Here is an 18,002-nt window from a genome sequence, read left to right as displayed (position 1 = left end):
CTAAACTTGGGGACCGGATCAACTTGACAGAGGAGAAATGGACACACGAAAACAGAGAAACAAGACTGGAACACAAAAAGGGACTAACTAAATACTACCTAGCAGACACCCAACCCGAAAATAACCTAAGATGAAGGATTGCTGACAGATATAATAAACAACACGAAGGAAGATATAAACACTGCAACCAATGTTGCAAAAAACAAAGCAAAACAGGAAACAAGACTAAAACACATCACATCACTGGCCTGATCATCAAAGCCAAAAGCAATCATAAGCCTACCCTTAAACATGAAGTGACACATCACTTCATGTTTAATGAAGCATGGCAGACCCGACAACATATTCGCACTTTTCAGCACGCTTTATTACAGTTTTCGTTTCTTACAACTCTCGGCTGCAGCTTTTCAGCTGTCAGCCACACACAACACCAACAACAACAACTTCAGTCAGGACCGAGTACAGACAGGGCAGGCGTGACGAGCTGATCCGGCGCCACACACTACGCCCCGCCACACGGTGGTTTCACGCCATCAAATTAAGCCATTACTAAAAAGCATTTTAGCAAAAGTTTACAAAACCATTTCATGTATACATCAATATATATGAGGTAAGAAGCAAAGCTCCTTCAATCTGTACTCAGTCTGAAGAGTGACTGCTCTGGCCGCTCTGTTACATCTCATAGGACAAAAACTACGAGGTAGAGAGCCGACTTCCTAACTGTGCATTTCTTTGTGTACGTGTGTCAATAGTCAGCTGTTAGCATGGCAGCTGTACCCACAGGGATGTGGTGACAATGATGTTACTGAGGGGGGAGGGAGTTCCCAGAGAAACGGCAGCTCAGTGCAGTCGCTGTGCATTCATAATAGGGCTGCCACAAACGATTATTTTGGTAGTTGACTAGTCACCAATTATTTTTGCGATTAGTCGACTAATCAGATCCATTGAACGTAAAACGTAAAGCTTATTGCACCAGCAGCATCTGCTCTGCCATCTCCAACAACGATGAGGCGGCCTACATGGATGAAGTGAAGAATCTGGCATCGTGGTGCCAGGACAACCACCTCCAGCTGAACGTCAGCAAGACCAAGGAGCTGGTGGTGGACTTCAGAAGCGGTCAGCACAGAGACTACAAGCCCATTATCATCAATGGAGCTCCAGTGGAGAGGGTGCAGTCCTTCAAGTATCTTGGTGTCCACATCTCCTCAGACCTGACATGGGCTGCCCACATTCAGGTCCAGACCAAAAAGGCTAGGCAGCGCCTGTATCACCTACGACAACTGAGGAAGTTCAGGGTCTCTCCAAAGATCCTCAGGATCTTCTATACAGGCGCTGTGGAGAGCATCCTCACACAGAACATGACATCGTGGTTCGGGAACAGCTGTGTGAAGGACCAAAAAGCTCTCCAGAGAGTGATCCGTACAGCAGAACGCTGCTGTAGGATTGCTCTCCCCCCGCTTCAGGACACCTACACCAGGAGATGCCGGACTAGAGCAGCGCAGATACTGAAGGACCCGTCCCATCCTGGCAACAAACTGTTCCAACTTCTGCAATCTGGTAGAAGGTTCCGCATCTTCCGGGCAAGGACAGAGAGACTCAAGAGGAGCTTCTATCCCCAAGCCATCCGTGCCCTAAACACACACACCCGCCCTCTCACATCATCTATAATTGACTGAGACAGGACTCTTCCAGACACTAAACCAAGGCACAATGTACATTTCAATTCCTTTAATTTTAAATATGTTTATATTGTCTATCCTGTAAAATAGTCAGATGTCTATTCATATTAATGTACAGAATTCACCTGCTTGCTGCTACTACTGCACATTCACCCAGTGTATATACTATATGTATGTATGTATATATATATATAACGTTCTTCCTCTACACTCCCCCCCCCCCATTTTTGCACATGTCGAGGAGCGTGTCAGGCTACATTTCACTGTGTGTTATACTTGTATAACTATGCATGTGACAAATAAAGAACCTTGAACCTTGAACCTCTTATATAACTATCATTAGCTTACAGCCTATTAGTGTTTAAGGTATGTGCTAACTAAAAATATAATAATAATAATCATAATATAACAGGACACCGGAGTACATTCTCGAGCATCTCACACTTCTGATAATCAGCTGTCTGCTTGACGTTTATTCAGCTGTGTAAAAACTATAACTTTAATCTCAGCCAAACCGATTTACTCAGGAACAAATAAAATACTAAAAAAAAGCCAAACAATAACATTTTTAAGTTATCTAAGTGACTTATATGTTTAACCTGAGTAGCGAAAGACGGCGGTGGGTTTGAAAACGATTTGCCGGGAGTCCGGTGTTCTCACGGCGCTAGTGACCTAGCCCCCGGCTAGCTATCGAGCTAGTGGGTAACAGACGTCTCCGAAAACGTCGGAGCGCTTTTGAAAATATGTGGTGTCTTGATAAACTGGGCAGATATTTGAAGTTTACACAGCTACATTCTGGCCTGAAAATATGTTAAACGTTTATTTTGTGACCCAGAAGACCCTCGGAAGACGTGTCAGTGGGATTAAGGAGGTCCTCGAAGTATTCCTTCCACCGCCCGACAATTTTCTCAGTCGACGTCAACAGCGCTCCGCCAGCACTATACACAGCGCAGGTAGAGCACCGCTTTCCCCTCCTGAGACGCCTGACGGTTTGCCAGAATCTCTTCAAGGCAGTCCGAAAGTCTTTTTCCATGGCCTCACCGAACTCCTCCCACACCCGAGTTTTTTCTTCAGCCACTGCCCGAGCCACATTCTGCTTGGCCTGTCAGTACCTCTCAGCTGCCTCCGAAGTCCCACAGGCTAACCAAGCCCGATAGGACTCCTTCTTCAGCCTGGTGGCTCCCTTCACCTCTGGTGTCCACCATTTGGTTCAGGGGTTACCACCACGACAGGCACCGACCACCTTGCGGCCGCAGCTCAATGCAGCAGCTTCGGCAATGGAGGTGCTGAACATGGTCCATTCGGACTCAATGTCCCCAGTCTCCCTCGGAATGCTGTTGAAGCTCTGCCGGAGGTGTGCATTGAAGATCTCACGGACTGGGGCCTCTGCTAGACGTTCCCAGCACACTTCACGTTTAGGTGCACCGGGTCTGTCCAGCGTCCTCCCCCGCCACCTGATCCAACTCACCACCAGGTGGTGATCAGTTGACAGCTCAGCCCCTCTCTTTACCCGAGTGTCCAGAACATATGGTCACAGATCTGGTGATACGATTACAAAATCGATCATCGACCTGCAGCCTAGAGCGTCCTGGTGTCTAGTTTCTTTATTGCTTTAATTAGTCTAAACTAATTTTTATCCACCAATAAAACTACTTCTCAAGAAAGGAGTAAACGAGGTTGTGTTTTGCTTGCTAAGAAATTACTACGTTTTTAAAAAAATGCATATATGAAAACAATTTTAAAGATACATACTTGGGAGCAGAACCAATGGGTGTGGTGCTCTGACCCAAAAATACGAAACATAAATCGGATAGTCCCGAGAGAAAGACTAAGATATTGTTGGTTTGGGTCTCTTTGTGATATATATTGATGTAGCGCAATTTTTCCAACAGTGTGCTATTAGGTCAGCCTGCTGTATCTAAAGCTTCTCCCAGTTAGGCATAAGCATCTGGAATTTGTTTAACCATATATCTTTAAGATGAACCACAATCATATTAGTCATGCACAACAAAGCCCTATTATGTGGAATGTTGGTCTTAGTGACAGCCGGATTCTGCCGGAGGTTTCTTCCTGTTAAAAGGGAGTTTTTCCTTCCCACTGTCGCCAAAGTGCTTGCTCATAGGGGGTTATGATTGTTGGGTTTTTCTCTGTAATTATTGTAGGGTCTACCTTACAATATAAAGCCCCTTGAGGCCACTGTTGTTGTGATTTGGTGCTGTATAAATGAAATTGAACTGAAAATTCCATCTGAGCCTTCAAAGCACAATGACACAATGGCTCCGTTAAACCTAGAGTACTGTGAGCGTCCTGAGGCTTAATAAGGCTTTACCTGGAAAACACATTATAGAAAAAATGGAGCCATGATAACAACAGACACAGACAAAGACATGTTTGTTCAAAAGACCGGTGAAAAACAGCTGGTGTGTGAGAGAGAGTGTGTGTGTGCTCTCAGTGGGTAAAGTGTATATCTATCTTTGTGCTGCCTTGACACTAACCTTCGAACTACACTGGAGCATAGAGACACAGCTCACTGGAGCGCCCAATGCAAATATGCATTCTGGTTGAAACTCTTAGAAATGACTGAAAAACATCTGTACACAAGGGATTCAACATGATATTCTGCTTTCCGTGCCACAGATGCAGCTTAGACAAAGCAAACAAACACATTTAGAACGTCCACCATAGCACCTAGTTATATCAATCTAAAACTGAAGAAGAAAACTAAATATAAAAAACAAAACAAGACAACACAGTTGATTATGTGCGGGAGCCCAAGTTTTTAAAGTCTTAAAAAATAGCCCTGATATAACTGTGATGTCGTCTGGGTGATCTAATTGCAGCCATTGAGAGTCGAAGGTTATACAACAAATTGCTTTATGGAAACACTTGAGTGAAGTTCATATTATTCATTCTGATCTTTGCAATCCACCACGTCTTGAGCGAAATATTTAGCTCTTTAGCTGCTAAGCGCTTTACTATGATTACTATACTTGTATCTGGGTCTGTAGCTTCTGGAACAATGAACTAAAAATGAAATAAAACAGGCAAAACATTTTTTAGTCTTTCAGAAATAGCAGCTGAGTTGCTCTAATCTGCCTTGACAAGTACACCAACACCCTAATTACATAACCTGGTGTTGCTTTAAGGGTGGGAGAGAGGGCTTTATTTGTATGTGACTGAATGTGGCTCGAGCTCAATCACACAGATTGAAACACACTTAACTACGAGGCAATGATGTGATGATGGAGGAGATTTTGGCTGTAGGGGAATTAATGTGGGCTGTGAAATAATAGGACAATCCATCAAGGTACTTATGCTAACAATGTGGGATTAGCAGGGTTTACCAATCGTCTGTATTTAACATCCTAAGATTAATAGAGACAGCTGATAGAAGCTGTAGTTTTTCATCAGACAATATCAAGGTCAAAGAATGATTTCAAACTGGTACCAGTTATGGTAGATCAAATTTCACAACAGAAAAGATAGACAGAGAGAGAATATGACATGAACTGCTTATCTGAGAGAGGTCATGCTTTTGTTTATTCAGCCTTATCACACAGACCAGAGGTCAGTAGATGAGTTGGAGCTCATTCTCTGAAAAATCAAAGTCCAATTCGGCTTGTAAAAGGATCAGGACACACACGCGCACACACACACGCACGCGCACACACACACGCACGCACACACACGCACGCGCACACACACACGCACGCACACACACGCACGCACACGCACGCACACACACACACGCACACACACGCACACACACACACTGTGGATTGACAAATGAGAGGATGCAGTTTTCACCCTAGAAAACACTTTTAATTTCTCTTTGCTATTTGGGCTGATTGGAACCTGATGAATGTAAAAACAAAAAAAATTACCTGATTTTTTTTAACCTGGTTTTTGTTTCTGAGAAAGGATTATATAATTCTATAAGAGCAGAAGTAGGGCTGCCACGATTTGTCGACTAGTCACGATTACGTCGACTATCAAAATCGTCGACGACTGATTTAATAGTCGACGTGTCGTTTGAAGCTTTGTAAGATCACAAAAGACGCAGGAATAATAGCAGGATTTAAGAGTGTAATAACGGACTGAAACAGAAGATGGCAGCACTGCATGTACAAGGATGCCAGCTGCCGTTAAACCCCGAAGAAGAAGAAGCAGCTGTGTCCCAGAATTCATAGCGCGGCCCAGCTTAGTTTCCAACAATGGCGGCAGCTAGTTAGTTTTAATATTACTCTTATTATTCTTTCTGGGTCACAAAATAAACGTTTAACATATTTTCAGGCGAGAATGTAGCTGTGTAAACCTCAAATATCTGCTCAGTTTATCAGAACACCACATATTTTCAAAAGCGCTCCGACGTTTTCGGAGACGTCTGTTACCCACTAGCTCGATAGCTAGCCGGGGGCTAGGTCACTAGCGCCGTGAGAACACCGGACTCCCGGCAAATTGTTTTCAAACCCACCGCCGTCTTTCGCGACTCAGGTTAAACATATATGAGTCACTTAGATAAATTAAAAATGTTGTTGTTTGGCTTTTTTTTTTTTTTTTAGTATTTTATTTGTTCCTGAGTAAATCGGTTTGGCTGAGATTAAAGTTATAGTTTTTACACAGCTGAATAAACATCAAGCAGACAGCTGATTATCAGAAGTGTGAGATGCTGGAGAATTTACTCCGGTGTCCTGTTATAGTTTAGATAGAAGGAGTTTATTAAACTTCACCGAAACAATCTGCAAATTTCATTAAAATTGAATAAACTATCATCTTGTCTTTATTTTAGTTAGCACCTTAAAAGCTTAAAGCTGTAAGCTAATGATAGTTATATAAGAGCAGATGCTGCTGGTGCAATAAGCTGTAGTTTTACATCCAGTGGATGATGATCTGATTAGTCGACTAATCGCATAAATAATCGGTGACTAGTCGACTATCAAAATAATCGTTTGTGGCAGCCCTAGAAGCAATCAAAAGTGACAACTTACTATCTAAAAAGCATTTTAAAAAAGTCCCTGTGAGCACTGTGAGCTCATTACACATCCCGACTGTCTCATATGACAGGCTTTATGGTGTTTGTATAAATTCTTCCAACATTTTCTGGTATCCATGAACAAAAACAGCTACAGTGATGTGATGTCAGCAGCAGCTCTAATCCGTCATAAGGGTCTTAGCTACCACTGGGCAGTCTATCTCAGTTATGTAAGGAGATTTACAGGCACTCTGCCATAACACCACACTCTGCAGTTACCGTGATCAAGTTTATCAGAGCCAATACTGCCTGTATATGTCCCCTGGCTGTATAATGCTGGAGCATTATATTTAAAATCAATGAAAACTAATTTGGACTCATTAGTCAAAGCTTAGCTTCCAGTGTACTCTGTTCAGCCTTTTTTAGTTAGCTCCTCCCAGTAGCTTCTGTTTAAATTGTGACTATTGATTTTTCTTTCATTGCTAACTTATTTTTCTGTCAAAAGTGATAGGATGACACACACACACGTGAATCAGTTGATGAGTAAACTTGTAGCTTTTTCCCCATGGTTTTGGTTTGTTTCCACACAGAGAAAAACCCAAGTGAACTCCAAGCGAACCAAAATGCATCGCTAGAAACCATGTGAGACTGTTCAGCCTGCTCATTGGCCCGAAGTGTCTGGGGAGGTAGTAACAACAGTAAATACAGGAAGAAGATGCTGAGTTCTATCGGAGAACATAGAGAATTTCCATTTATTTCACATGTAAATTGTAAATGCATGGGTGCTTCTGCCAACAACCATTGCAGTCTCTCTCTGCAGCTTCCCTTTTAACTCTTCAGGCGCGTGCATGTTTATTCCATAATTAAATGCAGCCGCTCTGAACAGCTGCAATCAAAGAACAAAACCTCAAGCCTCTATACAAAATCAGCAACAGAAAAAAAAAGTCAGTGGAGCTGACTCATCATGGTCATGTCCAACTACAACTGTTGCAGAAATCTACAAGAAACAATCTTTTCGGCTTTCACTGCCTCTTTTGTCTCTTTAAGGTCATGTTGAGACAGAACATATGGCGCTTGGGGTTAGAGGTCACTTCAAGGGAGGGGCTATGAGATGGTTGTTCAGGCCTTTCAAGAGCAACTGCTCACTTTGGTTTAAGAGACTGAGAGGGGTTTGTGAAGGGATATTACGGCAACAGCTCCCAGCATCCTTTGAGGTTGGCAGGCCCCGCTGACTCCCACAAGCAGGCGATCGACCATTACCACCCCCTGACTCTTAACTTTGATTAGCAGCCTCTCATCCAGGATGGGGCCCCATATCTCCTGACTCTTTGCTTGACTCTTTGCTTCCCTTTTATCAATGCAGCGGTGCTCCAAACAGTAAAGTGTCATTTATACCTACGTTGCAGGCTGAATCTATGTACAGCATACACACATGGCCCATGCCACTGCCAGCATTTATATCTGTGCAGTCCAGTGCAACATGCAGTTACATTTCTAGGGAAATGCACCTCACATTGTAGGATTTCAGAATGGTCTGTGGTTATGATGTGACTATAGCAAAGTTTAACACAGAATTATAAAATCCCTGTAAAACTAACAATCTAAAATGTAAAGGACTAAGAAAAAGACAGCAGCATTTTTTAAAAGTTAAATCCAACATCTGTGAGCAAGATCTGGGATCTTCTTCAACACTGAACATCCGACACAACTATGTGGCACGCGTAGAGTCAAGAGGTGACAATTATTTCATAGTTCACAACGCCATAGAATTCATTTTATCATTTCATTTGTTTGTCTTCATGCTACTTGGTTAAGTGAAGCAAAATTAAACAGATTATTATTCCAGGAAATCTATACGAGATCTGACATGATATGTTGGCCCAAAAATTTAAATATGGTTAAATCACTGAGTGGGATCTAATCTGATTGAGGAGAAACACTTCAAAACTCTACCTGAAAGCTCGATGTTCCACAGGTTCACCAAACAACACCTTCAAAGGTTTTTGGTTTTTCTGGATAGATCTTTTTAACCAAAGGCAGAGCTTCCGCCAGCTTGAGCGAGTTTGGTGAAAGCATGTGACAATAAATGAAGGAGGAACCATCAGAATGGTATGAACTGGTTGTGATATCGTACTTTTCTACTCAAGCATTTAAAGCACTTTATACAACATGTCTCATTCACCCATTTACACACACATTCATACAAGTGCTTGTTGTTCTTTTGGGGAGCATCAGAACTCAGCCAGGAGAAAACTTTTGTCTCCATGTCAAGTGAGGCAAAAACCTCCACAGTCATTAAAAAGTCCACCTTTAGTGACAAGTTCTATAATGAGAGGATGCTGTTGGTCAAAGATTGAAGAAAGCAGAGTGGAGTCAATAGCCTGAGTGTGTGCAGGGGAGTAGAGGAGGCACTGCTTAGGCCTGGCTGTGTTATATTACAGAGATGTGCTCAGTGTAGCCTGGAGGAAGTGTCCAAACAGATTACTCTAAAAAGCTTAACGACAGGCCGGCCATGCTGACAGAACACGAGGCAACAAACGGGGGACAGCAAAGTAAAAGAGACTGAGGCTAGAAGAGAGGAGAAGGAAGTAATGATGCGTGGAAGAAAGAAACCCACATTCAGAAAGACTCAGATCTGTAGCAAGCGTGGCAAAAGTGGAGTCACCGTCCAAAAACTCGGAAAGAAAAAGGAGTTAAAAATTCTAAAATGAGATCAACATTATTTTTACAATACAAGAACTGCAGAGATGTTAGCAGTCATTAGCCATTATAAGTGTCTGTGCCATATAATCTGTCCATTACCCATGCACGCTATTGTTAACGTGAGTCAACAGACGCGTCCGTTACTGTTGTTAGTCCCTGTCATTAGCATACTTGTCATGTTGGCCATTATGATGCAGTCGTTGTCCTGACTGCTTTCAGGCTGCTCTGGTGCAGACAGATGGTCCAGGCCAGAGGGGAGTTTTAGCAGTTTAAATCCCATTGTGGCCTGCAGCAGCAGCCCAAAGACACTCCCACGTCACGGCTGTCCTGTAAGCCCCTGTGCTTCAATGATATTTAAACCTGCACTGGGCAGCTTCCAAGCTGGTAGCAAGGGAGGTTACTGTGCAAACACAATATTAAGAGTCATAAATGGGTATAGAATGGCCCACCGGAGAAGTAAATCTCCCCAGGGATCGATCACACAGCATCTCACAATATGACACTATCACAATGAGAGATTATTATTGAGATTTTTAACATTTTGCAATGCTGAGTATTGCAATAATATACATTTCAAATTTATCACCTTATTTCAACTGCAAATCCTGTTCTCACAGTTAACTTTGTCAGTTTCTGTTGTATCCAATAAGATAAAAGTTATTTTTGCTACAAAATGAGATTCTCAGGCATATCAGCGCTGTCACTACAACCTGCCATAAATGTTGCCATGAGATGCAAGTTGAAATCACATCATATATGTTTATTCTTTTTATAGTTGAGCAACAGTTGAACTGGTAATGAAAACATTTTAGATACATTCCTGCAAACAGGAATGGTTATGAAAGGTTATGAAAGTGTCTTTCGTAACCTGGAAGATTTAGGCTACAGGGGTCTGAAACCACCAGCTGCTTCCCCTCCACCAAGAGCGCATACCTTTCTTACATCGAGAGACAGAAGAGAGATGTGCAAGCCATGACCTCATATCTAAATCTACACGTGACAGCTCTCACCCCAAAGTTAGCTTTTCAGGCTGGTCACTTTAACTCCACAATGCTGCTGACCCAGAATGCATCTGGTGTTAGAATGCACAAACTATTTTAGGGCCTGTATGACAGCCAGGATGTATTTATACCCCTGAGGCTGAGTGGTGTGGTATGGGCTGTGGGCCCGGGCTGAGACAGTGACCTCTTACAGGAGACATTTAACCAGTTAAGAAAAAGTTCCACACCAGCTGATTGATTCTGAAGATTTCAGCTCAAGAGCAGAAGATAAGTTTGACTACATTCACATACTCAAAAGAGCCGTTTTGAAGGATGCAGGTGGATGATATCAAGGATTGCCACAACAACACAGTGGCCAATGAGCTAGGATATACTACGCTTAGGATTGGCTGGTTACCAACAACGAAACTTTTAAAAATAAGAGTGAGCATTGTCCAAGAGGAAATAAATTGTGCATGATGTTATTTTCTCTGACGTATAAATTAATGAAAATATAATTAAAAATACAAACTGATACAATTACCCACAGATGGACTTTATTTTTCGCCAAAGTCCATGTGGGAAACACTTGTATGATAATAGACAGAAGGTACGGCCAACTCTAAAAGGAGGTTGAGGCAGGTCTGCAGGAAGTTGGGTCCTCTTAGTAAAACAATAAGCAGACGGAAATAAGGCCACAGTAGCGCACAAAAAGCTGGGAGGAGGGGAGTCGCAGCCTAACAAAAGCAAAAACAGCCTAATGTGGGTCACTCTGTTTGTTTCTGCCTCTAACTCAGGGGCAAAAGAATAAGTGGGGTGCTGAGATGCTGCCTAAGCTTGAAAAACAACCAAACAATCAATCGTTGCAACATTACCTTTGTACAACTGGAGATCACCAGAGACCGTGGCAGCAGATCTGATTACAGACAGTCAGAGCAGCTATTTCACACTTTTTACTATCGTTGTATTCATAAACATTTAGTTCATTTATAAGAAAAACTGATTCCATATTCTTTTCCTGATAAGATTTCTTCTTTTCACAGCCTGAGAGCCCAAACAACTGGCTATTTTATTCGACTGGGATTTTTCATGGTAATAGTTTGACAACATGATGAGGCTATATACTACATCATCTTTCAGCCTTTGTATGATGAAATTGCCAAAGATACGCTATTTGAGCAGAACCAGCTCAATGATTTGGGATGAAGGATTTCTTGAGCTGGTCCAGAGGCTCATCCAGAGGCTCCCTCTTAGAGCTGACTAACTAATCTTGTGATTTTCTTTTTTAAACAGCCCATTGGGAATCCTCACCAAGCTGGCCACTTCACCACTGATCACCTTTGATGAAGTTTAAAGCATAGGAAGCATATAATGCATCTTTGGTATAAAACTGTAGCTTCCCACCACAGTAGTTTTAAGTATATTTTTAAAATACTTACTTATAAGGGTTTTTTTAAACAAATGATGCCTTTACAGTTTGTATCTCAGCAGTGCAGCAGAGGAGCATCACTGCTGAGCAGATGGCCACAGTCAAGCAGTGTCTTTATGGAAAGCAAGGATAAGCAATTGGTTTATGAAACCCAGTGCTGGGAAGTTATTTCCCCCTTTCAATAAAATTTTAATATATATCTGTGTATATGTTCAGTTTCGTTTGTTCTAGATTAACTTCACTCGTTTCACTTAATCATCCAGGCTTTAAGCCAAGTCACTTGTGTGCAACATGAACACATTGACTTTACGATTCGCAACTTTGCCCCAGAGGCAAAAGTTACAATTCAACTGTGATGCAATACAGCAAGCAACTCTCTTGTTGATCCACAAAGCAAAGCTTTCCACAGTGCATTAAAAAAAAACCTCCACTCTGGCTGTTACAGAGGGAGAAAATACAAACTGAGCCCGTGAGTGAATGCATCTGGTGACAAAGCAAACGTGCTGAAACTGAGGTTGGTGCCACTGAAGAGCAGACGTCGGCTCTCCTTCAGTCACCAGGATGAAAAAGATTTCTGTGAATACACAACAGGGATCCTGCCAGCTATGTGCAGGAATTACATGTCAAAAATACATTCTGCTGTGGAGACAAAATCCCCATCTTAGTCCACACCTGTGGTAGTACTGAACGTAACTATGCTTTTTTATTTTACTATTAAAACTCATACAAACAAACCAGCGAAGAACGCGTAATATATCCAAACATGGCTTTATTTTGCTGTAAAAGTTACTTAAAATGTATAATTTTAAGCCACAACAAGCATCAAAGTCAAAATCGATTAATTTGGGAAACACTGACACAGAAGCTGCAGAGCAGCTCTGAGACGTAGCACAGCACAGGAAGCCCAGATCAGATTATAGGATTCGGAAAAGATAGGTTACTGCTGATTTCTCAAAAGCTTATTACCTTAAATGACACTGGTTTCCGCAGCTCATATACTGTGCTCAGACAGGAATGATGCATATCTCTATTCTAATGTATAGACACTGCTTATTTGCACTGTAGTAACTCTTTGAAGTAACTGTTTCATTCCACTTATTTGTAAAGGTGTGTGTGTGTCACTTGTGTTTTAGGGTGTTCAGAAATCTCACTATATGTCACATAAATGTATTAAATGGTTTACAATAAAAAGCCAGAGCTCCGTAGCGGTGGATGGATCGTTGCAGTTAACAACACCGTGTTAAGCGAGAGGGGACCGCTGCGGTTCCATTTGACTTTAAAACACGTTCATAACTCAACAACAGAAAAGAAGCCACATACCTGCTAACTCGTCCGGTTCAAGCCCCGTTTCTGTGTCTATTCCACAAATAACAAAGTAGTGCGCGAAGCGGCAGGGCACCGCGGCCGACCCCGCGGAGGTCCCGCTCATCCCGGCTTCGGTGAGCTGCGCGGTCCGTTCCTAGTTCTTCAAGCGATACATCCAAGAGGAAAAGGCGGGGGGCTAAATAAAACGCTCCAGTCTTTGATAACGCTCCACTGCTGCGCGTCGTATGAGAAAATGAAACATTCGCAGTATAAGAGCTGCTTTATAAAAGTTACCTTTCAGTGACCGGAGCTTCTGTGCAGCTTCCCAACACACTACTAACTCTACGGGAGAAGAGAGCTGTGTGAATCCCCGCCTCGGCAAAGCTCGGAGGAGTCGGTGACGAGGCGGGATATTCAAATACGACCTATGGTCCTCATATTCGTCAAGCTGACAGACTGCAACACACGGCTACTCGTTTATAAATAAATAATTCAATAAGTACCCTACTTAAAAATATGACTGACTATTTGCATGTTTGTAGGGATTTAAGGTCCTTTTCATGACTTTTCAGCACAATTTAATAGTTTTAAAAGATCTCATCACCCATACCGCATATTATGTCGCTTCCATTTTCAAATAATAAAAAGTTGTGTCCAACTAACTTTTAAAGGCACATAAAAATCAACCTTTGAAAATGACAAATTAGAAAAGAGACAAAAATTTCCACGTAAAAACAGGTAATTTAGCCACAGACTGTTGTCTGTGGCTAAACTGTAAACTGCAGCGTGTAGGGATTGTATTGTTCTGAAAAACAACACAGAAGAGTTGTCTGTGAACGATGATTTTAATAGATTTTAATAGAAAAATAGAGTTTTTGTTGCATGCTAAAAAACACAAAACTTGCAATGGTCATTGACCCTCCACCCAGAACAGTAAAATCTACATGATTTAACATTCACGTGCTGACTTCTCTGATAAACACAAATTTCTGTAATTGCAGGTCCTCAGATTTATACATCATCTCAATTTAATCATTCGGCTGAGTGCACTATATATTGCGTTGTCTCCCTCTGGTGGTCAAATGCATGGACGCACAAGAAGAACAGCAGTTTCAACAGCTGGTAGCTGGAGATGGTTTGAAATGGTGCCTTTTCAAAGTAAAGACAAATCTTTAAACTCTTCTTCTTCTCGTTGATCATCTGCCTCCATCTCACCCTGTCTTCGGTCACACCGACCCTCTGTATGTACTCCATTATCCTTTTCTGTGATCTTCCTCTTATCCTCCTTCTTGGAAGCTCCGGTTCTAGCATCCTTTGTCCAATAATATCTACTATCCTACAGTTAAATGTTCAAGTCTTACAAGCAAAAACATTTAACAACATAAATGCTGATCCCTCTCCTATTTAATCTTAATATGTACAGTACTCTGTTTTTGTAACTATTGTACATGACTTAAATATTTTTTCTGTAAAAATTGTGTGTGTTTCTGTTCTGTGTCCTGTTTCGTTTGTATATGTGCTTTTTTCTTTGCTGCTGTCACAACCAGTTTTCCCCTTGTGGGACAATTAAAGGATTATTCTATTCTATTACAAAGTAGCTGGTAAGAACAACTCTTGATTCCAGCTAACAGAATTGTGTCCTGTCTTTGTGAGTTTCTGTTTTCTGCCCCATGTTCTCGTGGATCTTGAACTTTGCTGCACTCTGCAATCAACCTTGATAAAGGTTAGGGTTTTGAGTCCTGCATCTGGGGTCCACTTCCTGAGAAATGTTGTTTCATGACAGAACAGTGTGAGTGTCACATGCAGCTGATTGCTGTGATATGGAATTCAATTCATCCATCCATCCATTCGCTTCCGCTTATCCTTTCAATTCAATTCAATTTTATTTATATAGCACCAAATCACACCCAATGCCAAGGAAGGTTCTCCTGTCTGAAACTGCGTTGTATAAGCATGCAGCACTTTAATTTTGGCTCTTGGCAAAGGCGGTCGCACTTTTCTCTTCTCCTCTCCTTCCTTATCTTCCCTGCTTTGCCTCTTATGTCCTTGTCTAGTCTTGTGTGTTTTGTATTACTTTCCCTGGAACACTCTCTCTCAGTCTGTTCTCTAAAACCTAAAGAGGAATTATGGATTTGATCAACTGGTCCCTAAATGCAATTAACACCCTTTTCTCAATGAGAAGTCTGGGCTCGGGTGACCCTGAGTGCTGAAGATATCTACCTATTCGGAACCATGAAAACAGGGTTCTTGCTGACCGGAGCTGGCTTATCGAAGATTAAGGAAAGCAAAAAACCCCACAAGGCTGCCCGCTGGGATTGAATCGATGGGACGAGTGGTGAGTTCTCAAAATGGGCTCATTGAGCGCAGCACGGATAAGATCTTGGAGAAGCTTACAGCTGCCGTGAACACTCAGAATAAGACCTCTGAGCGAAAATTGATCACATCTTGGAGAAGCTCACTGCGGTCGTGAGTTCTCAGAATCGGCTCTTTGAGCACAAGAATGACAACATCACAGAGCGTAAGTTTGATAAGATCATGGAGAAGCTCGCGGCTCTCCAACGGGAGATTGAGAGACCAGTGTTGGACTGTCAGAACAGCTTTGAAATTCACATGAGTTGTTCGCATTAAAGTAAAAACCACCATCACTTCATGTGGATACTGCTTCAGCACCAGCTGTGGTCTCAAGGCTGGAGCTGAACAAAAACACCCTGATAACAACTGTGTTTAGACTGTTCCTCCCCCATGCAAGGCCACCTGGGTTGGCTGGAAGACTGTTTACTAAGCCTGGCAGGGCGAAGGACACTGTCTCAGCTGAACTCTGGACACACACATACACTGATACACACTCATCCCCCTCCCTTTCCAAACGCCTTCGATGCTTGTGCCCTCCCGGGGAAGATGGCGGTCAACTGGACCAGCACAGACATGCTGCAGGACCGGATGCGCTGTCTACACCGGCTCTCTGTTACCCTTTACCCGCCCCTGTTGCACGTCTTGTGTCTATGGTGTATTGACAGTCATGTGCTTTTTGTATGCGCTGAGGTTTTTTTTTTCTGTTCTCAAACTGATCTCCCTGTTGGAGCTCAGTCTGGGGGGAGTTCTTTTTTCTCCTCGTCTTTCCTCATGTGGTGCATTTTCCATTGTTATACATCCCTGTCTTCCCCATGTGATGTTTGTGTAATGTATGTATGGTCGGAGGGTAAGATGGCGCTGGCATGGCTGGCAGCCTTAACCCAATTTCCCTCGGGATGAATAAAGTATGATCACTCAATCAATCAATCAATCTTGAACTCACCCTAATAGGGGCATGCTGTTGGTTATATATATTAGGCCCTGAACTTGAAACAGGCAACAAGTAGTGAAATGCATTATAAAAATATGAAAGTATAAAAGGACATCTTAACCATATATGAAAATATTTCATCCTAACAATGGTTTAATTAAACCTTAGTTTTTAGAGTAAAAAATTAAGTTAAACTGATCTGATTTCAAAGACTGGAAAGAAAGAAAACTAGTGAGATGTACAGATAGGCCCATAAACATTTGGATAAAGACAATTTTTTTCTAATTTTGGTTCTATACATTACCACAATGATCTTCGAATCAAACCACTTGAATGCAGTTCAAGTGCAGCCTTTCAGCTTTAATTCAGAGGGTTGAACAAAAGCATTGCATATTTTTTGCATTGAGTTCACCAGTGCTTTCTGTCTTTCTCAGGATGTACAACACTGTACATCCTTAACGATTGCTCATCTTGATGCATGCTCAATCATCCAGGTGATTCATTCATCCATCCCAAAAAGTTGCTTCTGTTCATCTGGACGTTGCATTTTCAGTAGGAGAAACTTTTTGTCACTCAACGAAGTGACTTCTTCCGTCTCAGCTGACTTCAGGTTTCCCCAACCTTACAAGGACGATGTTTGCACAATGACTGAAACTAGCGCCACTGGTGAACAATGGGCTGTGAGGTCAGTTTCTTGATCAGTAATATACATTTGTCATGACCATTGATCATCAACCACTGATCAAAGATCATTGATCAATATCCAAGAGTTGAACGACACGGAGACTCCAGCAACACTTAAAAGTAATAAGAAACAACTTTAAGTGACCAACGTGTTTCGGCTTGTGGCCTTCATCAGGGTCATTGTCAAATGTGAAACAATTTGTGTTTAAATAAAAGTCTGGAAACAGAAAAAAAATTCAAATGGACCAATCACACCTTCACAAAGAAACCAGCTGACCAATTGATATTTAATGAGGTGGTATTGGCTAATTGGTTAATTGGTTAGGTCACAGCCCAAATAGATTCTAGACTAAACCATTAAAGATTAAAAGGGGGAGGGGAAAATAAATAAATAAATACATCAATAAAATTTCCTCACATGTATTATAGTAATAATGCTCAAAATTACACAGAAAAATGCAAATAAATTAATATAAAAATAAAAAAAGATAAAAATTAAAAGTTAATATAAATACACGAACATTAAAAGAGGGAGACAAAGCAAAACATCTAGTTAAAAAACATAAAAACACAAAAGGTACAGTTCACAGAAACTCAGTAATAAATCCTCACTCATGGCTCTAGGATGTAAACTCGAAAACACGAAATATCCAGAATGCTTCAATTCTTTCTGATAAAATTAATATTACCACTTCTTTGACTGGGTTTAATGGCTTCAATGCCTATAAAATTAAGCTGATTTATAATGTTTTTTATTAAAATGTCTTGCAACAGGACTAGTTAATTAAACTTCTGTGTTCATTAATTCAATCTTTCATAGGGCGTGTTGGGGTGGAATTATTTGAAGTGCCTCAATTCTATGCTTTATATTAACTAAAGTGCCATATAATCATATATCATGTAGTATTAAGTAGAGATGGACCGATCCGATATTAAGTATCGGTATCGGTCCGATACTGACCTAAAT

At 41.6% G+C, this 18,002-nt stretch overlaps 1 protein-coding gene across 2 annotated transcripts in view; it reads right to left on the bottom strand.

The window, feature by feature from the left end:
* dennd5b (DENN/MADD domain containing 5B) overlaps window positions 1-13,777 on the bottom strand; it is a gene marked incomplete at its 3' end in the record, with an annotated part of 52,355 nt that extends 38,578 nt beyond the window's left edge. Inside the window, 1 exon segment of one of the 2 annotated variants that reach the window (XM_042227049.1) lies at window positions 13,084-13,777. In XM_042227049.1, the coding sequence (XP_042082983.1) occupies window positions 13,084-13,192 (109 nt within the window). 2 annotated transcript variants of the gene reach the window in all.
* Window positions 13,778-18,002: the final 4,225 nt, after the last annotated feature.

Source organism: Haplochromis burtoni, unplaced genomic scaffold (assembly GCF_018398535.1).
Source record: "Haplochromis burtoni strain Fernald_Lab_line unplaced genomic scaffold, NCSU_Asbu1 Contig_241, whole genome shotgun sequence".
NCBI lineage: Eukaryota > Metazoa > Chordata > Actinopteri > Cichliformes > Cichlidae > Haplochromis > Haplochromis burtoni.
This window is presented reverse-complemented; position numbering and strand designations above follow the sequence as displayed.